This window comes from Pan paniscus, chromosome 9 (assembly GCF_029289425.2).
Source record: "Pan paniscus chromosome 9, NHGRI_mPanPan1-v2.0_pri, whole genome shotgun sequence".
NCBI lineage: Eukaryota > Metazoa > Chordata > Mammalia > Primates > Hominidae > Pan > Pan paniscus.
This window is the reverse complement of record NC_073258.2, coordinates 101601132-101628322: the sequence shown is the minus strand read 5'-3', so window position 1 is coordinate 101628322 and position 27191 is coordinate 101601132. Positions and strand designations below refer to the sequence as shown.

The following is a 27191-nucleotide window of genomic DNA, read 5'->3' as shown; positions in this document are numbered from 1 at the left end:
TCCCTGGCATTTCCTTCTCTCCTCTCCTTTTCCCCTCTATCTGCTGTCATTGGCATATATCATTTCAGAGCTGATAGCAGAGGCTATATCCTCCACTAAGTCTTTCCAAATTCCTCCAGCTAGAAGTAACTCCTCCCTCCTCTGAACTTGGGTAACACTCTGCCTGTGTGCCTCTTCTAGCACCCATCACATCCTACATCACTGACGTTATGTACATGCATCTCCGTCAGTAACTCAGCATCTGAAGAATGGACCCTTGTCTTACGCATTTGTCAATCGTATCTATCATGGCACAGAGGCTACCAGATGGTAAGGATAATGGGTGAATAATGGGTCAGTGGATGATTGCATTTATACATGCTGGTCCAGGCAAAGAAGCTAACAAAATTAAAAAAGGTGAACAAGATAACTTTGGAGGAAGCAGGATGGAAGGACCAGGGGGACACACAATAATGGGTAGATCAGCAGGCATTGCTAGCCTCTTTCAGGCAACATAATTCCCTTCCCTTGCTTTACCATGCTAGATCTGGCCTCAGACTATTGGAGCCAATATGAATGGTTTGCAATTTACAAAACTACTGTTTCACAAAAGCAATCAGTGGAAATAAAAGTCCTTGACTTGCCAAGCTAAAACTCTGATAACATTGTGACAGACTATTACCATCTTGGTTTGTGTAACTATCAGTATCATCACCAACACTTCACGCAATGCCCTGTGGATTTTTTGGGTATGGAGATAGCTGAGTAATCTTCTGTGAGGTTAAAAGTTGCACTTCTGAATGCCTGTTAGACTTTCAGTTCTGCCACCTATAGGCATTAATGGGTAGGCCTCAATTCTTTCATCTATAAAATTGGAATAATAACAGTCATCTTGTGCAGTGGCTCTGAGGATTAAATGAGAGCATTCATGTAAGAAGCTTAGAGTAATGTCTGGCTTATATGGAGGTGTTAAGCAACATTAATTATTATACAAATGTGTAAAATGTATTTGAGTTTATGAAACTTAGACTCAAATTGGAGAAGATTATACTTGCACAAATACTTCATCTGAATTCAATTCAACAACATTTCCTGAGCTGCAACTTACACATAAAGAGACAAGGTTGGGCACAAAAAAGAATAAAGATAAGAAGCTCCCCTATCTTTAGAGATCTTCAGTCTGATAGATAAGACTAATAAGTACCCCCAACTAATTATAAGTCAGATAATGTTAAGGGATACCTATTAGATACACTAGAAAGGCACCCCAGTAAATACATCACTCCAGTGGTTCTCAAATGGAGATATCTGGCAATGTCTGCAGACGTGTTGGGTTGTCACAACTAGGGAGAAGGCAACTTATTGGTCTGCTACTGGCATTTAGTGGGTAGAGTACAGGGATGCTGCTAAATATCCTACAACACATGAAATAGTCCTGTGGAATAGGAAAGCACCCTGCTCAAAATGTCAACAGTGCTGGGTGGAGAAACCCCCTGTCCTCTGACTGGAAATGAATTGTATTCCGGAGTGTCAGTCTTCACGTCCCCACCTACAGCCTGATTCACTTCTGATGAGACAGGCTTCCTGAGACTTTAGCTGTCTGGAACTCTGCCAGTGGCTTCTAATGGCTATTTCTCTTATAGGCTTATCCTCCTTTTGATCCAAGTCTATCTTTCCACTTGTCACCACATGGCTAATCAGGCCATGAGCAGACCCCACAAAGCTGCCTAGATTCCTAGCTTTACCATTCTCCAATGTGGCTTGTCTCATCCTCATCCAAGCTCCAGTTACAACAACACCGAGAAGTTTGCCATGGAAATGTCAAGCTATTCTCATTTTTATCGCCTGCTTTTTGGGGGCTGGCAGCAAAACCTCTTAAAACATTGCCTGAAAAGAATAAAAAGCAAAGGAAATTACTGTGTAACTAACTGTTGCCAATTAAAATAATGAAACTTTGAATGACTAAATTATCCAATGTATAAACATACTTTATATTAGTCTGTTTACACAATGATCATCATTCTTAATCATTTAGCATCTTAAAATGCACAGTAAAAAATGTTTGATGTTTTGACAATATCTGCCCTATCACAAAGCATGCTCTTGCATCAGTGTCTTGAAATAGTTGATGCTTCCTATTACTTTAAAATATTCACTCTCTGTTAACCCTGTGAATTCATGGATATAGAGCACATATCTCCACCCACCCCAACCATGTCTAAGAGCAAAATTAAACCCCAAAGTTGTCATACCCATTAGGATGGCTACTATCAAAAAAAACAAAAAAACAAGTGTTAGTGAGGATGCAGAGAAACTGGAATGCTTGTGCTCTGTTAGTGGGATTGTAAAACAGTGCAGCCATTATAGAAAACAGGATGGCAGTCCCTCAAAAAATTAAAAATAGAATTACCATACGATCCAACAATACTACTTTCTGGACTGTATCCAAAAGAATTGAAACCAGGGTCTCAAAGACATATTTGTATGTCCATACTCAAAGCAGCATTATTCACAATAGCTAAAAGGTGGAAGCAATCCAAGTGTCCCTCCATGGATAAATAGATGAACAAAATATAATGTATACATACAATGGAATATTATTCAGCCTTGAAAAGGAAGGAAATTCTGACGCATGCTACAACATGAATGAATCTTGAGGACATTATGTGAACTGAAGAAAGCTAGTCACAAAAAGACAAATACTATATAATTCCACTTGCACATAGTATCTAGAATAGTCAAACTCCTAGGAACAGAAAGTAGAAGGGTGATTGCCAGGGGCTGTGGGGAGGGGGAGATAGGGAACTGTTGTGTAATGGTATAGAGTTTCAATTTTGCAAGATGACAAGTTCTAGAGATTGGTAGCATAATAACGTGAATATACTTAACACTACTCCACTGTTCACTTAAAAATGGTTAAGATGGTACATTATATGGAATGTGTATTTTACTACAACTACAGAAAAACAAAGTTGTTAATATTTAATGTCACTTCTAGGTATTCTCTAACTGGACTCATTAACTCAAAATTCTTTGCACATCTAAGAAGAAACATATCTGCACATCTATCTGGGAACTAGGCTCAGAGCAACAAACATAGCTTAGATTTAGTTCATTTTTCAAGGGAAAATAAATGTTGTAAGTTATACAGAATAGAGCATCAGTGATTAACATGGCCAAAATTCCATGCATGTAGACTCTATTTCTCTTTCACACAATTTGCCTTAAAAAGGGTGATTTTTGAAGGCAATCCAGCCTACATAAATGACTATCAACATGGAAATGATTGGGTAAATTATGATACACCCACATAATGAAAGAGTAGATGTATAACAGTGCAAGGATGTCTATGAAACAAAGGCTAATGGAAAAGTAACCTGCAATATAAAACCCTTCATACATCCCATGTTGCTGTTCTAAGCACTTGGTACCAGCAGTGTTAAATAATTTTGGGTCCTGCTCAAAGAGGTTATACAATTTAATGGAGATAAACTAAAACACAAACATGTATATGATCACAGATAGTAAGTTCCATAAAGAAAAAGTACTGGACACCATAAGAGGGAGCACTTGTTTTAGAGGGCCCAAAGGAAGTGTCCACCATGAGGCCAACTCACATCTTATGTAAACTGAGGCCTGAAGAATGAACAAGATTAAGTCAAGTGATGAATGTTAGAAGAAACACCGTATGTGAAGGCTCCTACATATCTGTACATAATAAGTGATATGGTTTGGATCTGTGTCCCCACCCAAATCTTATGTTCAACTGTAATCCGCAGTGTTGGAAGTGAGGCCTAGTGAGAAGGGACTGGATCATGAAGGTGGATCCTTCAAGAATAGCTTAGCACTATCTCTTTGGTGCTGTTCTTGTGGTAGAGTTCTTATGAGATATGATTGTTTTAAAAAGTTTGTAGCCCCTCCCCTATCTCTCTCTCCCTCCAGTTTGTGCCATGTAAGATGTTCCTACTTCCACTTCCGCCATGACTGTAAGTTTCCTGAGGACTCCCCAGAAGCAGAAGTTGCTATGCTTCCTGTACAGCCTGCAGAACTGTGAGCCAATTAAACCTCTTATCTTTATAAATTACCCAGTCTCATGTATTTCTTTATACCAATGTGAGAACGGCCTAATATTAGAAATGGGTATAATCATTATTATGCCCAAAGAGTTAGATTTCAAAGCCTGTTAGTGAGAGCCCTTTGTTCTGCTATTTTCTTTTCTTTTCTTTTCTTTTCTTTTTGTTTTTGAGACGGAGTCTTGCTCTGTCACCAGGTTGGAGCGCAGTGGTGCGATCTCGATCTTGGCTCACTGCAACCTCTGCCTCCCAGATTCAAGTGATTCTCCTGCCTCAGCCTCCCAAGTAGCTGGGACTACAGGTGCACGCCACCATACCCAGCTAATTTTTTTTTTTTTAAGAGATGGAGTCTTGCACTGATGCCCAGGCTGGAGTGCAGTGGTGCGACCTCTGCTCACTGTAGCCTCTGCCTCCCGGGTTCAAGCAATTCTCCTGCCTCAGCCTCCTGAGTGGCTGGGATTACAGGCATCTGCCACCATGCCCGGCTAATTTTTTTGTATTTTTAGTACAGATAGGATTTCACTATGTTGGCCAGTATGGTCTTGATCTCGATCTCATGATCCACCTGCTTCGGCCTCCCAAAGTGCTGGGATTACAGGTGTTAGCCACTGCACCCGGCCTGTTCTGCTATTTTCATTCCTCCTACCTATCAAAAGACAAAGTGACTTACATGTTGCCGCCAGTCTTATTAAAAAGGGTTGGTGAAAAAGTATTTGTATTTTAGTCTTTTTCTCTCAAGAATATAAAATATAGCAATATATACCTATTAGAGGGATTCAGAGAAAGCAAGTGGATTGTTTGAGTTAACACACTGTGGAAGTCTTATTAAGTCTACTTATAAGAGCAAAAAATTTCTGAGACTGGCCAGATATAACTATTGTTAACCACATGGCGGACCCTGGAGAGTCAAAGGAGCTCATCACCTAATTCACTCTCACTCTCTGCATAATCTCATCCAATAACAAAAGTGAACTTAAATACCATCTATACATTGGTGATTTCCAAATTTCTTTTTCCAGCTCTGATCTCTCCCCTGGTTTCCACTCAACACTGCATTTGGCTAATATTTAACATGTCCAAAAGAAAATGCTTGATAACACTCACCACACCTGTTACCCCCTACAGTCCCTCCATCTCAGAATCCCATCAGGCTTAAAACCTTAAATGAGTAGTTTTCAACTGGTTGACTTTGACCCCTGAGGGACAAAATGTCTGGAGACACTGGTTGTCACAATTTAACGGGAAGTAGAGTACCTCAAGAGCATAGAGGTGTGGGATATTGCTAAACATCCTACAATGCACAGGACAGACCCCCATAACAAAAACATATCTGTTCCAAAATATCAACAGTGCTGAGGTGGAGAAATCCTACCAATGACACATCATTGCCGCCTCCCTTTCTCTTGCAATCTACATTTGATCAACAAGCAAATCCTGTTAGTATCACCTGCAAAATAAACCTAGCATCTGAACGCTTCTACCACTTCCACTACTTTCATCCTGGTGCAAATTATCATTGTCTTTTAAGTAATGAAATAATGAAAACAGCCTCCTAAGGGGAGCTCAGCACACAGTCTTGTCCTCTACAGTCTATATAACAACTAGGGTAGTCCTTTAAATTCCTAAATCAGTTCATGTCACACTTCTGCTGAAAGACCCTTCTACAGAGCAAAAGTCTAATTCCTTACAAGGCCTAAAGAGTCCTACATATTCTTCATAATCCCCCCGCCCTATCAACCACACTTTATCTCTTCCCACTTTCCCATTTGTTCCTGTGCTTTAGCCATATTTGCCTCTGCTCCTCCTCAAACAGTCCAAGCACTTTCCAGCCTCAGGACCTTTGTACTTGCTGCTGTAAAGCTGTCTGGGCAACCTGAAAAGCATTTTCCCAAGAGAGTTATAAGACTGACTTCTTTCTTTGTCAGGTCTCTGCTTAAATGACATTTACTCACTGAGGCCTTCCTTGATTTCCTGACATTAAAAACTCACCTACAGCCCCCTCTGCTACCTATCCTAGTTTATCTCCCTTTTTCCAGAGCATATATCACCATCTGATAATACATTTTGACTTTCTTCTTTGTTATGTCTGTTTCTGCCAGCTAGAAGGCAGAAGCTCTTTTTGACCAGAGTTGTATTCTCAGCTCTGGAGCAATATCCAGCCCAGAGAAAGAGATTAATAAATATTTGTTGACAATAAATTATTGCTATCCTTTCCAACTACTTCTGTGTATAAAATCCCATAAATTTCGTCTGTTTTGTAAATAAAAATGAAACTATGCTATGGTCCACCATCCGCTTTGCTATAAAGTTTTCCAAATCCTACAGTTTACAGCTTGTGTCTTTAAGCAAAAGATATAAGCATAACCTGGCTGAACCTATTATTAATGTGTTCACTATATGAAGGCTCATTCATTCATAAGAAACTGAAGAGAGGGCCAGGCACAGTGGCTCATATCTGTAATCCTAGCACTTTGGGAGGCCTAGGTGGGAGGATTATTTGAGCCCAGGAGTTTAACACCAGCCTGGGCAACATGGGGAGAGACCTCATCTCTATGAAAAGCAATAAAAATATAACATTAAAAAATTGTTTTAAAAAAGAAATTGAAAAGAAATCAGTTTTTGGTAGCAGTTTTTAAGTGTAAGCTCCATAAATGAGGTAGTGAACTCAGGGCTAATCATTGACACTGGCCAGCAAAGTACACAGTCACAGAAGACAATCAAATCAAGACATCTGGGCTGGGCTCAGTGGCTCACGCCTATAATCCCAGCACTTTGGGAGGCCGAGGCAGGCGGATCACTTGAGGTCAGGAGTTTGAAACTAGCCTGGCTAACATGATGAAACCCCATCTCTATTAAAAATATGGAACTTAACCAGGCGTGGTGGTGCACTCCTATAATCCTAGCTACTCAGGAGGCTAAGGCAGAAGAATCACTTGAGCCCGGGGGAGTTGAAGTGAGCCGAGATCACACCACTGCACTCCAGTCTGGGTAACAGAGCAAGACTCCGTCTCCAAAGAAAAAAAAAAAAAAAAAAACTCAAGACATTCGAGGCAGAAGCAACGTAGATCACCTACTCCATGAATTCCCAAACTCTAGTCATTCACATTCTACTTCCATGATTTTGGCCATGGCCATGTCCTACATTTTTCCTTATAAATGGATTTACTTCTTTTACTAAGCATCCTACAAAGCAACAATTTTCATTAAATCCAGAGTTGTTCTATATCCAATACACATTGAAATAAATATGGAACTACTAACATTTAAAATGTTTATTCTGGCCAGGCATGGTGGCTCACGCCTATAATCCTAGCACTTTGGGAGGCTGAGGTGGGCGGATCACCTGAGGTCAGGACTTCGAGACCAGCCTGGCCAACATGGTCAAACCCCATCTCTACTTAAAATACAAAAATTAGCTGGGCGTGGTGGCGCATGCCTGTAATGCCAGCTACTGAGGAGGCTGAGGCAGGAGAATCACTTGAACCCAGGAGGCGGAGGTTGCAGTGAGCCAAGGTTGCACCACTGCACTCCAGCCGGGGTGACACAGTGAGACTCTGTCCCTCCCCACCAAAATAAATAAAATAAATAAATAAATAAAATGTTCATTTTATTGCTGGTGGTTTTCATTTTACACTTTGGGAAATGCTGAACACTCCTCATTTATAAAAAAAGAAAACAAAGTCTCAAGGAGCTTAAAACTTTACTAGATGTCAATAATTAATTAGGACCTAGACTTTCCCAGTTTGTGTTCTGGTTTCCTGCTGATCCTGAAAACACATGTTATTTTATTTGCATCACTTACATAGTATTCTGTTACCTGTGGTAATAGAAATAATTCTGTAGGTAAAATGTAAAGTGAATAGAATTAAAAGTCTCAGATGGGAGGGGATATTTTATTTTCCCTCAATACAAATAAAGCAACTACTACGTAGCACAGTTTTTTTTTCCACCAAGGCAGTTAGATATGGTTATGCAAATGAAGAGTACATCATTTTTCATTTTTCAAATAGCAGTATATCTGCTGTTGAAAATATGTGAAAGATACAAAGGTTTGGTAGAAGTTTGGAATGTAAAAAAGGTAAGGTTTTCATAGGGTGGCCACAATTTCCAAATGAAAAAAGGAAATACACTAGCTTCAGGACCAGCCTGTGGTTAACCACTACACTAGTAAAAACAAGTTAACCAAATTGCTATCAGTTGAATTATTACAGTAAATTATCTTGTCTAGTATAGTCAGGGGAAAAAAGAATGTTGGTTAAAACCATTCTTTTGAACTAACTCATTGACTGGTTTTCTATTTATTTAGTTCCCCTTTACTATCTTTATATATTTTTTTAATTTTACACATGTAAGTCCTGCACATCCTTTGTTTAGTTATCCTTGAGTCTCTTATTTTTTTGCCACTTTTTAAAGGTTCTGTTCAGAAATATAATTAATTTACATCTATTAACCTGGCTAACCTCTCTTATTTATCTCTAATAATTTATAGATTATTTGCAATTTTCTATGTGGAAAATCATATCATAATATGACAATTTTGTTTCTTTCATTTTAAGTCTTAGATTTTTATGCCTCTGGCTTCTCTTTTTTTTTTTTTTTTTTTTTGGAGACAGAGTCTTGCTCTGTCACCCAGGCTCAAGTGCAGTGGCACAATTTTGGCTCACTGCAACTTCCGCCTCCTGGGCTCAAATGATCTTCCCACCTCAGCCTCCCAAGTAGCTGTGATACCATGCCCAGCTAATTTTTGTATTTTTTGCAGAAACGGGGTTTCGCTATGTTGCTCAGGCTGGTCTCAAACTTCTGGGCTCATGCGATCCACCCACCTTGGCCTCCCAAAATGCTGGGATTACAGGAGTGACACAGCACACCCAGCCTGCCTCTGGTTTCATATTACTGAACAGACTAGAGGCCCTCCAAAACAATTTTGAATTTAAACAGTAATAGTGTACATCTTTGTGTGACTCCTAATTTTTAAGTAAACGTTTCTAATGTTTGAGTGAATTAACATGTTTCTAAGTCTTGTAAAATTTCATACACAACTATCATAGTATTCTGTTCAAATGACAATGTTAACCGGAAATTTCTTAAAGTCATTGCCATATTACAATAGACAAGAGTTGGAGTGATTGCCTAACTCATAATAATTCCTTTGTTTCTGAAAATAGCTCTATATTCAAAGGAAAGTCTATGCAACATATTCTGTCCCTTTAACCTTGGGTAATTGGTCAGGCGTCTTTAAGTGACCTTAGCTGGGCCAATCAGAGCCTCTCCTACCTTTCTTTTTTTCTTTTGCTTTCTTCTTCATCTTGTCTTAAAATGAAAAACTAGACAATCCTATCTAGAAACAATTTCTGTGAGTTTTAGTACAATGTTTATGACTCACCATGTGGAAGAAGCCAGCTAACAGAATGAGGCCGATAAGCAAATGAGAGGCAGAGATAAAAAACCTCTTAGAGGCCTTAGAGTTTGTGATTCTGGCTGTTTCTTAATCCCACAAGCAATGTGGGCCCTCTCACAGATAAATGAGATGCCCCAATGTCTTTCCAACCAATTTCCTGTTTGACTTGCAAATGAGTATCCTGGGTGACACACAGATAAATCACAGGATGAAGTAACATAGCATCTTGATAAGAACCCCTAAGAGTTAGGCTTTTCAAATTATGAATCCTGATTCCAGGAAAAAGGGAACATTTATGAATAATTTGTTATTTTTAATTACTATTATAACAAGTAAAATGTAATGAACTATTTACTATAATTTTATGAGGTATTACATTGGGAGAAATTGTCAGTAAAGAATACACCCGATTTCTAGTTATTTTTTATAGTTAAGAGTGAATTTATAATTATCCCCAAAAAAGTTTAATTTTAAAAAGCTTTTGTTGCCCTTTCTCTTGAAATTACATGTATCAAATTATCAAGTTAAATTTGCATTTTCTTCTGTAGTGCATAAATATACTCTATGGTTTAATCAGAAGCAAAGACAAAAAGCATTGTGCTAACCAAAAAATGTTCCCTTATTTCTGAATATCTGGTTGGTCTGTCAGCTGATAGTTCCCATTCATCCATAGCTTTGTTACCATTATTTAAAATTTCCCTTCAGGATATCTTTTATAGGTATTTTGCTAGTCTACCTCATGCCTATTTAGGTTTATTTTTTCTGTCCTTTAAAATTGAGTGCCTCACCCAGATGTTAAACTTTTAAGGGACAGTTACACACTAACTTTATATACATTTACCTTTTATATTATCAAAGTATCTTTGTGCTTCCCAAGTATCAAAGAAGAACATCAAAACATGGTTTATGAATGGAATAAAGACTAGCACTTCCCCAACTGTACCAATGGAAAGTGATAGCCAACAGCAGAGAGTAAATGTATTTCCAAAAGTGCAAAGATAAAAATGGAAAGATTTCAATATGATGTGCAATTACAAGACTTCAAAGTAAAACTTACAAAACTAGGATAAATGCCAAAGGCAGGAAAATGAAAGAACTAGAGATGCGAGGAAAGAGATCAGAAGTGCAGGTGTTGTGTGGCAGCTCATATCCCATGTCTTCCCAGAGAAGACATGGGATAGAACAGAACAATGAGCTGCAAGCCCCAACTCCTGGAACTGGGTCCTATATGTAAAGTGTGGTCACTTACTGGAGGTCGACATCACACTGAGTAACTCATTTACAGGCTGTGCTGTTTCAGATTGTTGTAAGGATCAAATAACATGTATATAAAAAGGCCGGAGCCGGTGGCTCACGCCTGTAATCCTAGCACTTTGGGAGACCGAGGCGGGTGGATTGCCTGAGGTCAGGAGTTCGAGACCAACCTTGCCAACGTGGTGAAACCCTATCTCTACTAAAAATACAAAAATTGGCCAGACATGTTGATGCACGCCTGTAATCTCAGCTACTCAGGAGGCTGAGGCAGGAGAATCTCTTGAACCTGGGGGGCGGAAGTTGCAGTGAGCCGAGATCGTGCCATTGCACTCCAGCCTGGGCAACAAGAGCAAAAGTCTGTCTCAAAAGAAAAAAAAAAAGAAAATGTATATAAAAGCTCTTTGCACAATTAAAAAATACAAATGAGGGGCCAGGAATGGTGCCTCATGCCTGTAATCCCCAGACTTTGAGAGGCCAAGGCAGGTCAATCACCTGAGGTCAGGAGTTCGAGACCAGCCTGGCCAACACGGTGAAGCCCCGTCTCTATTAAAAATACAAAAATTAGCCAGGCGTGGTGGCGGGCAGCTATAATGGCAGCTACTTGGGAGGTCAAGGCACAAGAATCACTTGAGCTCGGAAGGCAGAGGTTGCAGTGAGCCAAGACGGTGCCAACGCACTCCAGCCTGGGCAACAAAGTGAGACTTGTCCCATAAATAAATAAATAAATAAACAAAAAATTTTAAAATGAATTTTATGATTATTAGCACTAAAATATAAAAGCCACTATTATTGCAGTTATGATAAACTGTATATGATCTACCACCTCTCACTCTTACCTTAATATTTCACCAGAAAACTGGAAATCAGGAGATGGAAAGCATCCACAATTCAGTAAATGTGAAAATCAGAACTTTATGCATGTAGGACACTGAGATGATTTATTATTCTTTTTTCTTTTTTTTAATTTCAGGTGAAATCACTGTAGAAGAATGTTGCTATGGAGGCCAACATACCTAAAATTTGTTTCTAATAAAAGTTAACCTAAGACATACCAGAAACATAATCCGTTTTCATACATGTGGAATTTTGGCATACTGTGCCTCATTTATCTGAGACAATAAAAGAAACTGTATTACTTCACAGATAATCGCACTTAAGCATATAACAGCACCAAAGCCAGAAACTTAAGATTAATCAGTATCACCTATCGAGGGCATATCCGCAAAGCAAAGATGTACGGCAAAAATAATAAATAAAGGGAAATCTTTCATCAAGAGAAATGGGGATACGTAATTCTTTCCATATTTAAAATATTCTACTACTTCATAAATTCTGGGTTCAAGAAGGGGGAAAGACTTAAATAGGTTTATCAGATTCACTGAACATTTTTAGATCTTACATGTCAAACATTTAATGTGGGAACTGTCAAAGGATTGATGGATAAAGTTTTCATAGAAATCTATGCCTAAGTATTATCAGAGGCATTTGAACCACAGCAAGTCCATCTTGAATAGGGGTGGAGTAAAATAAGGCTGAGACTTAACTGGGCTACATTCCCAGGAGGTTGGGGATTCTTAGTCACAGGATGAGGAGTGAAGGTTGGCACAAGATGCTGGTCATAAAGACCTTGCTGACAAAACAGGATGCAGTAAAGAAACCAGCCAAAACCCACCAATACCAAGATGGCATCAAAAGTGACCTCTGGTCATCCTCATTGTTCATTATACATTAATTCTAATGCATTAGCATGCTAAAAGGCACTCCCACCAGCACCATGACAGTTTATAAATGCCATGGCAACGTCAGGAAGTTACCCTACATGGTCTAAAAAGGGAAGGGACCCTCAGTTCCAGGAACTGTCCACCCCTTTCCCAGAAAACTCCTGAATACTCCACCCCTTGTTTAGCATATAATCAAGAAGTAACTATAAGTATAGTCAGTTGAACAGCCCATGCCACTGCTCTGCCTATGAAGTAGCCATTCTTTTGTTTCTTTACACCTGTAATAACTTTCATTTTACAGACTCGCCCCAAATTCTGTCTTGCACAAGGTCCAAGAACCCTCTCTTGGGATTTGGATCGGGATCCCTTTTCAGTAACAATATGATGAACTTATTGAAAATTAAGATAATTTCAAAACTTATGACTATGTTCTTCCCTTCTTCCCTAATTTTTGTAAGATATTGAAGTAATACATCTAAAGTACTTATTAGCACATCTTACATATGATATCAACAATATATGTTAGTTATTGTTATTAATGGAATCTGTAATTGAAATAGAGTCTTAGTTTGTGACACTGTGATTTATATGAAGGCTCCAGATCCCCACAGCATGGGTTCAAACCCTTGCGGTACCACGTATTAGTTATGTGCCTTTGAGTTTCCTCTTCTTTGAAATGGCTATATTAATAGCATACACTTTGAAATGGGTATATTAATAGCATACACTTCTGAAGACTGCTGTTCATATTAAATTAGTTGAAACATATGAAGCAACTGCAGCAGTGCCTTGCACCTTGGAATGCTCAGTGTCAGTTGCTATCATCATCTAAAGCAGTGCTGCCCCATAGAAATATAATGCAAGGCACATAACAACAAACACATTTCAGGTGTTCAACAGACACATATTCCTGATGTCTAATGTACTGAGCACCACTAATAGATTCTTCACATCTTTTGAGGCTCACACGAAAGCTCAAAATCAAATGATGTTACCGACACACTTTTTTCTTTCTTAAATATCTAGGCCAGGCACGGTGGCTCACGCCTGTAATCCCAGCACTTTGGGAGGCCAAGGCGGGTGGATCACGAGGTCAGGAGTTCAAGACCAGCCTGGCCAACACAGTGAAACCCCATCTCTAATAAAAATACAAAAAATTAGCTGGGCATGGTGACAGGCGCCTGTAATCCCAGCTACTCGGGAGGCTGAGGTTGCATTGAGCCTAGATCCTGCCATTGCACTCCAGCCCAGGTGGCAGTGCAAGACTCTGACTAAAAAAAAAAAATTTAAATATTAAAAAATAAACATCTAAAACTATTCTGATTTTACTCCCATTAACCTTAATTAACTTTATGTTTTAAAACAAAAGTGAAAGAAAAACAGAGGCCTTAATAGTCTTATAAAGAAAATATTATTTAAAGTTTAATGAAGGTTATAAATTTTTCTTCTAAGTCCTCCTATAATTTTTTTTGTCCCAAAATAATACCCAGACAGCTAGTTCATTTCAGGGAAGTACTTTTATTACTCAAGGATAAAAAGACAGGTTGGGCACAGTGGCTCATGCCTGCAATCCTAGTACTTTGAGAGGCCGAGGTGAAATCATTACTTGAGGTCAGGTGTTCAACACCAGCCTATGCAATATGGTGAGACCCACAATCTCTGAAAAATAAAAATAAAAAGATAAAAACTTGAGAATTAGCTGCCCATGGTGGCATGTGCCTATAGTCCTAGCTACCCAGGAGGCTGAGGCAGGAGGATCACTTGAGCCTAAGAATCCAAGGCTACAGTGACGAGCCCGGGTGACAGAGTGAGATTCTGTCTCTAAAAAAATATACAATTCTGGAAAACCTAAAGCAAAATTTGTAACTTACACAGGTCAAGGGCAAATGTGAAATGTTGTGGGCAATGATAGTTCTCATGTTCATCAAAATGAAAAATAAAAGAAATAAGTTCACTGGTATAAATTCTTTAAGATAAACCCCAGATAAAATATTTTGAAGTTGAAGCTTCCCCCATTGGTGACAAAGATATAGCCAAGAAAAAAAATCTACATTGCTAAACACACAAGAAATCATTTGTCAAGGTCAGGGACTGTACTAGAAAGTGAGGGGCCCAGAGGTCAGACAATGATTGGAGGGTAAAGGAGGAGCATAAAGTGGACCAGATAATTTGGACCTTCTGTCCTAAGGAATGCTGCAGCCACTGGGTCCACCACCTATGTCTGTTATGGTCCCACATCTCTACTACATGCAAGTGAAGAAACGGGGCTTTGACCAAGCCATCCAAAAAGCTTCCTCTCCGTTCTCCTATTGATCTAATGTCTCCCTAGGGGGACATTAGACTCTACCTTGATTCTACCACATCTGATCAAACTGTGGACTCGATGAACCTCAGAGCTCTATCCTCCCACCCTTTCTCTTCTGTCTCACACTCTTAGCCTGGGTGATCTCACCCATTCCTATAGCTTTAAATGCCTCATACAGGTTGACAACTCCTAAATTTATATCTCCAGCCCCAGCTCCTCCCCTGAATGCTAGACCCATATATCTAGTTGCTCCCCAAACAAGCCTACTTAGATATACAATACGCATCTAAATCTATCCAATTTTTTTTTTTTTTAGTAGAGATGGGATCTCACTATGTTGCCCATGCTGGTCTCTAACTCCTGGCCTCAAAGCCATCCTCCTGCCTTGGCCTCCCAAAGTGCTGAGATTATAGGCATCTTCATAAACAGCAACATCCCCCACCAGCTCCATTATTTTTCTTTTTAGCATTTATCACCACCAGACATAATTTGTTTAATGTTTGTTTCTTCCCCTTAGAATGCAAGCTTCATGAGCGCAGGTATTTCTGTTATAATGTTAGAACTCAAGGGGACTAAACTAAGGCTATATGGAAAGGGCAGGCGGCCAGGGGAGATGTGTGGGATGAAGCCTGTGTGACAAGAGGGAGCCAATCATGACAGGATATGGATGAGGATGTTCAAGGCAGAGGAAAGGACAAAACTGTAAGTTCAAAAGAAGCCTGTAGTGACACACAAAGAGGAATAGAAAGAAACCCATAGGGCTGGAGAACAGGCAAGAGGGAGTGTATTAAGAAGGGCCAGGCCAGGCTCAGTGGCTCATGCCTGTAATCCCAGCACTTTGGGAGACTGAGGCGGGTGGATCACTTGAGGCCAACAGTTTGAGACTAGCCTCGCCAACAGGATGAAACCTCATCTCTACTAAAAAAACAAAAATACAAAAATCAGCCAGGTGTAGTGGCGTGCGCCTGTAGTCCTAGCTACTCAGGAGGCTGAGGCACGAAAATCACTTTAACCTGGGTGGTGGAGGCTGCAGTGAATCAAGATCGCACCACTGCACTCCAGCCTGGGAGACAGAGCAAGACTCTGCCTCAAAAAAAATAAATAAATAAAATAAAGAAAGGAGAAATGGGGGTGGATGAAGTTCCAGGGATTTAAGGGGAGGCACTATCACCTCCAGTGGCATGGAGGCAAGAGTCAACTTTACTATTTCAATACAAACAACAAAGATGAGGTTACCTAGATCTCTTCTAGAAGGCCACAACCTAGCATTTCATCCTTTTCCAGGGAGTTCTCTTGTTATGTTAACATTGGTTCAAATTAATTTTGAACAGCCTAAGAGGAAATGGTGGCATTTAAAGCCAAGTTAGCTGTGATCTAAAGAAAAAGACTGGTTTCTATGGTGGTACAGAAACTGAGAAGACGTTACCACAAAGTTTACATGGTTTAGAAGCCCCTCTCTGTATTAGAGGTAGTCTGAGTCTGACCACAAAGACACCTAATCAATGACACCTTCTAACCCAGATCATTTAAGTGCTGCATTTTATGTGGAAAAATTCTGGCATTTCCAATAAAGACGCACTTTTTAAAAAGCATATATCAATAATCGATACCAGATCCTCACCTTTTAAGTAATAAACATTTTATTAAGGTCAGTACAAAGAGCTTTTAGATTATTTCTTATATTTGTGCCATTAAAATGCTGATCTCTGCCTAGCCACATGATGGCAGGTGTCAATCCACACTGTGGAAAATCCTGCATTATGGAAGGTGTGTGAGATGTATGAGACAGAATAAACTATACCCTCCTCAAAAGGTTCTGAAACATACTTTCCATTATTTTCTCAGGTGCTTTTCTGTTGCATTAAAACTATGCATTTTTGTTGGCTTAAGCAGAAATGTAAAAAAACAAACAAACAAAAAACAACAAAACAAAACAAAAAAAAACCCTCAATATTTAAAGTTAGAAGGAGACAAGAGGAAGTTCCATTTCTAAAACCCATGTTTCTTTGGGCTCTTTTCTGCAAATAGTCATTAAACTACCAAGATGACATATTCATCTTCCTAAATATGGTAAATCTTCCTCATGCTGAGATTACAGGTATGAGCAACTGCGTCCAGTCGATATTTTTGTTTACTCATTGTTTCAACATACTGAAGACTTTGGTCAAACCTAACAAATATATATATGATACTCATGATTTATCAATAAAAAAATCTGAATTAGTGGTTTTATAATTAATTATATAGTCCCTTTACAATTTCCTGGTACACTAAAAATATTCTTCTCCCCAAATAAAGCACTAATTTTTTAAATACAAGTTCTTTGACACATCTTTGTACAAAATCTCTCACCATCTATACATACAGGTTGAGCATCCCAAATCTGAAAATCTAAAATCCGGAATGTCCCAAAATCCAAAACTTTTTGAGTACAGACATAATGTTCAAAGGAAATGCTCTCTGGAGCATTTCCAATATCAAATTTTCAAATTTGGGATGCTTAGCCAGTAAGTATAATGCAAATATTCCAAATTTTTTAAAATCTGAAATCTAAAACATTTTTGGTCCCAAGCATTTTGGATAAGGGATATTAAACCTATACTATCATTGTTTTAATAACATCATAGGACTGAAGTGTTAACTTATGTGACTGAAGTGTTAACTTATCACTGCAATGTTTAGATTTGTGTGATCAGCGCTTATTTTGTATATAATCTGTGGAAATGCATTCCATTAGACTTGTATCTATAGTTTTTTTCATTACATTGCACATTCTTTATTTCAGACCCTTTCTGAAACAACAGGTAAAGCAATCAAAACCCACAGTATGATTTCACCCACGAAAGCAGAATTTCTTCCCTGCCCCAAAAACAGAAACGTGGCCAAAAGAAGAAATGAAATGAAGATCTTTGAAACACTAAGAAATGGGTGGTCGGATCTTCCTTCATCTCCATGGCTTATAAGATACTCTACCACATTCTTGAGCCATTTCCTCTCCTTGGTCTCTGTCCTTGACTCTGTCATCATACTGGATGATGTCAAGATCCTGTCCATAAAACATCCAAATCTCTGAGCTCAGCTTTCTGGATTCCTAAGGCCTGTCTCCCAGCTCAGCTACATCCTAATCTCATCACTATCCAGACCAGCTCCAAAACCAAGCTCAGCACATTTCACAACTTCCCTGTCTTCCAACTCCCCTCTGTTCCCAGTGAACCTTCAACATCAGTAAGTAGTTATGCTTGCCATCTTTGTTTTCCAAGGCTATCAATAACCTCCTGCCTCGATTATTGCTATACTTAACCAAGACCCATTTTCATATTATACAAATCCATGTCTCCTTAATCCAGCACCATTGTCTTCTGAGCCAACCATCAACTTGAATCTGATCCCCCAACTGTGCTTACTGTTTACAGTTCAGTATTGGGTATTCCTAGAAAAATCCACAAAAACATGGTAACTAGTCTATCCTTAACAGACTTATGATGGCTAACTTCAATTTCTCTTCATTGCTGACCACAGTCCCCTTACTCGTCTTTTGAATAACTTACCCCCTTGGCTGTTCTAAACCATTTCTACAAACTCCTGGGCACATTAAATAACCACTCCTTCATAACACTATTCTCCACTTGTCCAATCAACCATTTTACCATTTCACATTTCTACTACGTTTTTATCAACCCTCTCTTTCTTTTCTTCCACCTTAAAGGAAGAGCTTTTCCTCTGATGCCTACAAAGTCTCTTCAGTGCTATGAGAACATTCCTTTGGATCTCTTTCCTTCCAAAAACTACAACACATTTTCTTCTATTCTTTAAACCGTCATATTTTCTAGAATTATAACGCATGGTACTTAGTTTATTGCTTTCCTGAACTATTTACACAAGATCTGAATCACAGCCTCGCCAACCCAGAACTATTTCTCTTGGCTCCATTACTCTTCTAATTCTTAATTTTCACATCTCTCTAACCTCTCTTTCCCATTTCTGTCATCAGAGGCTCTTGTTGAACACAAGTGCACATACTACCCAATTCTCCCTGTGGAAGTTAGACTTCTTTGATACAGTTCACATAGGTAGAGTAAGGATCACATATAAAGCGCTTAAAACAGCATACTATTTAGGCTTCAAAACTCAGATCAAAGTCACCTTCACAGAAAACCTTTCTTTGCCCCACCAGAAAAGGTCAGTCTCCCATAAAAGTATACACATTTCTAGTAGTACAGGTCACACTGCGTGGCTGTCTCTCTGGCACTGGGACTAGACCCATGTAGGCTAATGTTTCCTAAATGAATGTGGTCATCCCACCACCAGCCAGAACATTTCTTCCCCACCTCATCTCTTTCTCACATGGCTGCCAAAGTAATATCACCTGAATCGTACTTTAATTCTCTCATTCTTCTCTCCAAAAACTTCTGGGAATTCTCCCATTGCCTATAACAAACACAAAAATTCCTAGGCGTAGCCCTGTAACCCTGCATATGACCACAACTATTAATTAACCTTCTACTAATCCCTTCTAAGAACTATCTGCCTTATTCCACAACTTGTACAGAACTGTCTCCCACTTTGGGGCCTCTGTCCAAGTTCATTTCTACAACTGCCACGACCTACTTGTGTGATCCTTCCCCAGCTCAGGCAATGTACCCTCTGAGTCAAGGGCACCTTAATGACACCCACCTTCCTCAAATGGCTTTCTCTTATCAGTTCAGAAAAATAATACCATACTGTGTCACAGTCCCAGAGGATTCAGTCCACACCTGAGTATTATATCAACCAGGCATACCTCAGAGATATTGTGGGTTCAGTTCCAAGTTACTGCAATAAAGTGAATATCACATTAAATATAAATAAAATATATAAAGTACATAAGTTCAATATATGAATATGTGTAAATATAAATAAAGCAAGTCACATGAATTTTTGATGCCAGTGCAAATAAGTTATATTTATGTAATACTGTAGTCTACTGAGTGTGCAATAGTGTTTTGTCTGAAAAAATGGTGTACATACCTTAATTTAAAAGTATTTCCTGCCTGAAAAATGCTAACAATCGTCTGAGCCTTCAGCAAGTCATAATCTTTTTGATGGTGGAGGCTCCTGTCTTGATGCTGATGACTGTTAACTGATCAGGGTGGTGGTTGCTGAAGGCTGGAGTGGCTGTGGTAATTTCTTAAGACAACAATGAAGTCTGTAGCATTGATTGAATCTTCCTTTCACAGAAAATTTCTCTGTAGCATGAATTACAGTTTGATAGCATTTTACCCATGGTAGAACTTCTTTCAAAATTGAAGTCTATCTTGTCAACCCTGCTACTGCATTCTCAACTAAGTTTATGTAGTCTTCTAAATCCTTTGTTGTTATTTCAACAATATTCACAGTATCTTCACCAAGAGTAGATCTGATCTCAAGAAACCATGTATTTTGCTTATCCATAGGAAGCAATTCCTTATCTATTTAAGTCTCATCATGAGATTGCAGCAATTCAGTCACATCTTCAGGCTCCACTTCTAATTCTAGTTCTCTTAAATCTTCCATCACATCTATAGTTATTTACTCCACTGAGTCTTGAACCTCTCCAAGTCATCCATGAGGGCTGGAATCAACTTCTTCCAAACTTCAGTTGATATTTTAACCTCTTTGTGAGCAGGAATCACTAGAATCAACTTCTAGTGATAAATCCTTTCCAGAAAGTTTTCAATTTACTTTGATGAGCTCCATCAGAGGAATCAAAATCTATGGCAGCTATAGCCTTGAAAAAATGTATTTCTTAAATCATAAGACTTGAAAGTCAAAATTACTCCTTGATCCATGGGCTGCAGAATGAATGTTGTGTTAACAGACATGAAAACACTAATTTCCTTGCACATCTCCAGCATAGCTCTTGGGTGACCAGGTATATTGTCAATGAGCAGTAATATTTTTAATGCTATCTCTTTTTTTTTTCCTGAACAATAGGTCTCAACAGTGGACTTAAAATATTCAGTAAACCATGCTGTAAACTGATGTGCTCTCATCCAGGCTCCATGTTCTATAACTAGAGCCCAGACAGGGTAGATTTAGCATAATTCTTAAGGGCCCTAGGATTTCTGGAATGGTAAATGAGCACTGGCTTCAACTTAAAGTAACCAGCTACATTAGTACCTAACATGAGAGTCAGCCCATCCTTTGAAGCCAGACACTGACTACTTTTCTTTTATTGCTATGAAAGTCCTAGATGGCAACTTCTTCCAAGGGAAGGCTGTTTTGTCTACATTGAAATTCTGTTGTTTAGTATCGCCACCTTCATCTACGATCTCAGCCAGATCTTTTGGATAACTTGCTGCAGCTTCTATATCAGCACTTGGTTGCTTCATCTTGCATTTTTATGTTATAGTGATGGCTTCTTTCCTTAAACCTTATGAACCAACCACTACTAGCTCCAAACTCTTCTTCTGCAGCTTTCCTCACCTCTTTCAGCATTCATAGAATTGAAAAGAGTTGGGCCGGATGCAGTGGCTCACGCCTGTAATCCCAGCATTTTGGGAGGCCAAGGCAGGCTGATCACGAGGTCAGGAGTTCAAGACCAGCCTGACCAACATGGTGAAATCCCATCTCTACTAAAAATACAAAAATTAGCCAGGTGGGTGGGGTGCACCTACAATCCCAGCTACTCAGGAGGCTGAGGCAGGAGAATCGCTTGAACCCAGGAGGCGGAGGTTGCAGTGAGCAAAGATCGCGCCACTGCACTCCAGCCTGGATGACAGAGTGAGACTCTGTCTGAAAAAAAAAAAAAAAGAATTAAAAAGAGTTAGGGACTTGTTCTCAATGGGCTTGGCTTAAGGAAATGTGGCTAGTTTGATCTTCTATCCAGACCACTAAAATTTTCTCCATATTAGTAATAGTGCTGTTTTGTTTTCTTATCATTTGTGGATTTAATAGACTAGTACTTTTAATTTCCTCCAAGAACTTTCCTTTGCACTCACCACTTTGCTAACTATTTGTTTCAAGAGGCCTAGCTTTAAGCCTGCATCAGGTTTTGACATGCCTTCTTCACTAAACTTAAATCAGTTCTACCTTTTGGCTTAAAAAAGTGAGAGACACATGACACTTCCTTTCACTTGAACACTTAGAGGCCACTGTAAGGTTTTTAGTTGGCCTAATTTCAATATATTTATGTTTCAGGCAATAGAGAGATCTGAGGACAGGAAGAGAGATGGATGAATGGCTGGCTGGTACAGCAGTCAGAACACACTCACCATTTATTATGTTCACAGTCTTATTTGGGTAGGGTCTGTGGAGTCCCAAAAAAGTCCTAATAGTAACCCCAACATTCACTCATCACAGGTCACCACAACAGATATAACACTAATGAAAAAATTTGAAACATTGAGAGAATTACCAAAATGTGACACAGAGACAGAAAGTACACACATGCTGTTAGAAAAATGGTGCCAACAGACTTGCTCAATGCAGGTTACCAAAACCCTTAATTTGAAAACAAAAACAAAACAAACAAAAAACAAACCACACATTATCTGCAAAATGCGGTATAGTAAAGCACAAAGAAATGAAGTATGGCTGTATATGTGTATATAATCCCCCAAGTGGACAGTGAGGTCAGTTAAATCAGAGATAATGTCTTAGATAAGTCTGTAACCCTCACTGTAACTGACTATCAGCATCGTTATCACCATCAAAATGTATTTACTATGTGCCAGGTGCTGCTACAGATGCTTTCCAACAATCCTGTGGGGTATATACTACTATTTTCCCCACATTACAGATGAGGACATTGCATCATAAACAGAGAACATCACAGATATTTGAAAACATTGGGCATAAAATCATATTTTTGAATGGATAAGTGTTTCACCAATAACTATGCTCTAATACCTTTGCATATATTCATCCATCAATCTAGAATGTTTTCCCTGTCCTTCCCAGCCTAGCAAAATTCTCCCAACCTTCAGGGTTCAACTCAAGTGTTACCTTTTAACACTACCCTGGCAAGTTCCTCCTTCCATGAATTGTCTCAAACATTTGAAACATGTCTGTATTATAACACTGAGGTTGTTATAACCTCTAAATGTTTGCTGAATTAGAATGGGTTTCTTAATGGCAGTCTGATCCATATTTTTAATCCTTAGAACAGTAAATGGCAAGCAAAATAAAGCTAACTTACATATGCCAAGCATATAATTAGAAAAAAATGGTATATCTTATCAGCAATATATGATAATTATAGTCACAAGTCTTTTCAAAAATACATGTAAAAATTAGTAGATGTGTCAAATCATAAGGCCTTGTATAAAGTTCTCTAGTTCAGGGGGTCCATTCTTTCTCTTTAATATGTTGAAACAAAGCAATATTCTTAAGAAATACAGAACAGACTTACCAGTCTTCGCCTTTCTTCTTCTACCGCAATGAGTAGTCTTGCAAATTCTTTTAGTGACTGAGCTGTTTGGAAAGAAAAAAAAAATGCAAAGAATTAATCTTTTCATAGCTAATATCTAATTACACAAGAAGAAACATTACAAGAAAGCTGGTTATTAATTTGTATATAGTATATTCTGTATACTATTAATTTGAATATATTATATTCTGTGATTTTATGTTTGTATAACCATAAAACAATATACAATAGGATCCTAATCACTAACAGCTATGGATCAGAGAGGTATGTACAAATTAAAGCTTAGCAAGTACCAACAATATCTTTTCTTCAAAGACATTGGAAGAAATATAGCTTATATATTTAATATGTAAAATGTACACATATATTGATAAACATAGCATTGAAATCATTTGTAAGCAGTGACCTTCAAATAACCAAACATTTTTAAGTCTGTAAGGAGCAACAAATCTACTATTTCGTGTACTTAGTAGCAGCCAGTAATGCAAAATTTTCCACTGACTTCTAGAAGCTGAAGGGTCACAGATAATTGAAAACAGATTCCATATACTGAAGGGATCAACTTTACTTCTACATCCAAGGTATGTTAGATCTTTGCTGTTCAATTCAGCATTAACATCAGCATCTTGGGAGTTTGTTAGAAATGCAGACTCTCAGGCCCCACCCCAGAATCTGCATTTTAACAAGATCCCCTGGTAATCTGTTTCTGTATTAAAGTCGAGAGGCCTGCTTTAGAAAACTATCTGTACCTATATTGCTTTACTTTTAGTAGGAATTGAACAAGAAGAGCAATTTAAATTGAAATGGGAAAGATCAAGTACTCAGAAACATTGTGGGAGCAAATAAAAACTAAGCAAATAAATTAAAGGGATGTTATAGTAGCATATTCTTTAAAAATGCGTAGGTCCAAATGGCAATTATGGAAGAGTAATTCACCCATATCAATTTTTCAAACCTAATGCTTAAAATGAATAATTAACCAAAGTTAGAATGTTTGGGTCACAAAAATGATAACACAAATAAACCTCTTCTATGTCTTTTTTTTTTTTTTTTTTTTTTGAGACAGGGTCTAGCTCTGTTGTTCGGATTGGAGAGCAGTGGTGAGATCACTGCAGCCTCGATCTCCCAGGCTCAAGCAATCTTCCCACCTCAGCCTCCCAAGTACCTAAGACTACAGGCGTGTACCACACCTGGCTAATTTTGTTTATTTATTTACTTATTTATTTTGTAGAGACAGGGTCTCACTATGTTGCCCAGCTGGTCTCAAACTCTTGGACTCAAGTGATCCTCCTGCCTCAGCCTCCCAAAGTGCTGGGATTACGGGCGTGAGCCATTGCACCGGGCCATACAGCCTTATTTGTTAGATTCCTAGTCACTTCCTTTCCCCATCTTAATACCGGAGACATCCTGTGAGACCAGAAGTTTAGTAATTCTGGCATAAAGCCAACAACAAAGACAAGTAAGTGAGAAAAACAAATCAAAAGAACTCATCAAAAGAACTCATTAAGGAAGATAAAAAATATTTTCCATTTAAGAATTAAAAATTCCAACTTAAAATATTTTCTCTTTTCAGAATTACTAGGCTTATACTAGCCAAACTGGTGTGAAATATTAAACCCTATGATTATTTCATATTGGATTTTATTCAGAGTTACCAAAACAGAAATCAATGGATTACCTGGGAGACTCAGGATAATCTAATAAACACATTAATGGTCTTTTCTTTAAAGTTTGGATAAAAGAGATCTCTTCAGAAATATTGGTATTAATGTTATAATACATTCCTGTTTTGACAACAGTTAGTTGAACAAAAAATTATTATATAAATAGAAAGAATATTTTAACTGGAGTGTATAACAGCATATTATATTTTTGTGCTTTCTTTTGGTTAAAGTATTCCATCATTCTGGTAGGTATCTACTGCCACTGAAGCTGTTGGTTGGTGAGTTTGAAGAAGTCAACAAAACTCTGGATGCTGGAAGGCAATGATAACAGGTCTACAGAGAAAGAAGTCAAAAGGTAGGTCAGTTTGGGTTGCCTGAGTGTAACAATAAGTATGTTTTTTAAAAAAAGAAAATTCTGGCTGGGCGCGGTGGCTCATGCCTGTAATCCCAGCACTTTGGGAGGCCGAGGAGGGCAGGTCACGAGGTCAGGAGATGGAGACCATCCTGGCTAACACGATGAAACCCCACCTCTACTAAAAATACAAAAAAAATTAGCAGGGTGTGGTGGCGGGCACCTGTAGTCCCAGCTACTCAGGAGGCTGAGGCAGGAGAACGGCATGAACCTGGAAGGCAGAGCTTGCAGTAAGCTGAGATCGTGCCACTGCACTCCAGCCTGGGCGACAGAGAGAGACTCGGTCTCAAAAAAAAAAAAAAAAGAAAATTCCAAGTCAATTGTTAATTCCTGGGAAAACAACATTATACAAATAACACAATCACAATAAACTAAGTAGCTGACTTGTAACTAATATGTACAAAGTCACTACAATATAACATGAAAAACTGATTTTGTCAAAGTTGTTTTAACTATCGAGAGAATAGGAGAAAGGCATGTGTAAAATAGTATGAAGTAAAGACATGTATGAAAACAGTATGAAGCCAAATGATAAATATCTAAAACTGAAAAACAAATTCGAAAAATAGCAGGACAATCACGGTCTTGAAAAAATTACAAGAAATGACTAAAAGTTCAACATAGTCTTTCTGAGAAATTAAAGTAAGTAGTGGGGACTGGCAAGATAGGAGATTGCTAGTTTTCATTAATCCTAACAAAATCTATAACTTTTTCAACATATAATGAAGAATAAAACATGCTACAAATGCTTTATTTTCATACTAGTCTAAGTGCTAGGAGGACACAGATCCTTTATTTATTAAATTTCCCAAAGGGCTAAATAAATACCTAGTACATAGAAGCCTGTCAACAGCTATTTTGGAATAAATGAAAATATAACAATATTAGATTGGCAGGAGCACACTAGAACTTCCCATTTGGTCAAGCCAGGAAATGATCACTGGCTCATACAGCCTCAGGGTGTATTTCACTGGCTCCTGGGTATTGCCTCTGAGAACAGCTGAAGTCCACAGGCTCCCCTAAGGTACCTCCTACCTCAAGAGCAAATCGTGAAGTTGTCTTAAATCAGATTTTGGTTACAAGTAAGAAAACAAGCTCTCATTTTGCTATTCTACTTTTTTGTTTAAAAATTTATGATACTGTTTTCTATTTTACTTGAATGGTTTTCTGGTCTGTTTCCCATATGAACACTATTTATAGATTTAGTAAGATAATAGTTGATTATAATGGCAATGTCTGAGAAGACAAATTTTAACATGCAAAAGCAATTGCATGTCTGGTTCTCCACAACAAAAACTCCTCTCCCTCCAGGAGTTTTCTGAGACTGGCCCCAATCTAACAACAAATTTTCTTCCCTCTTTTTTTTTGTTGTTGATTTTTCAGGGAAAGGACTTCAAAAAATTACGACTGGGTCTCTTTAAATTTTGTAGTCTCAGTTCCAGAAAAGGACATATTTCTTGGTACAATGAAGACACTCATGTTTGTCATTTGTTCTATTAAAAAAAAAATGTTGAGGACATTAAATATTCATTTTATGAGTTAGTAACAGTGGCCTAACTTTTTAAGCCCATATCTGAAATTTTCCTCTAAATCCTTTCATTTATAATAATATCAAAGTATTGTGTTAATAGTTTTCTAGGCTTAACATAACACAGATCTTTCTGTGCTTTCTTAAACAGGAATTTACAATACCATAGAGCAGGTACAAGAATGTAAGGTATTATCATGTAAATTGCATTTTAAGAGAACAGGCTGATGGGGATCTCCAGTCACTTCCCTGCCTGACCCATCCACAAAGTCTAACAGAAACCTCTGACACAAGCCAGGCAGATCCAAACTGCCTAGTGTGCCCCAGCAGCTCCCTAGACATGAGAGGCCAGGGTTAGAATTTCTGGTGCACAGGACCCAAAAATGCCCTAAGAGACCATGAAAACTGTGGAGTCTATTCTACACCAGACTTTGGGCAAAAAGCATACACAAAATAACTACCCCCAGC

The 27191-nt window shown here is 38.4% G+C and overlaps 1 protein-coding gene across 1 annotated transcript in view; it reads right to left on the bottom strand.

Moving 5' to 3' along the window:
- The window catches only part of ARHGAP42 (Rho GTPase activating protein 42), a 306430-nt gene that overhangs the window by 175223 nt on the left and 104016 nt on the right, over positions 1-27191 (bottom strand). The window contains exon 3 of the mRNA XM_003828397.7: positions 23102-23163. Coding sequence (XP_003828445.1) covers positions 23102-23163 — 62 coding nt within the window. The remainder of the gene's footprint in view (positions 1-23101; positions 23164-27191) is intronic.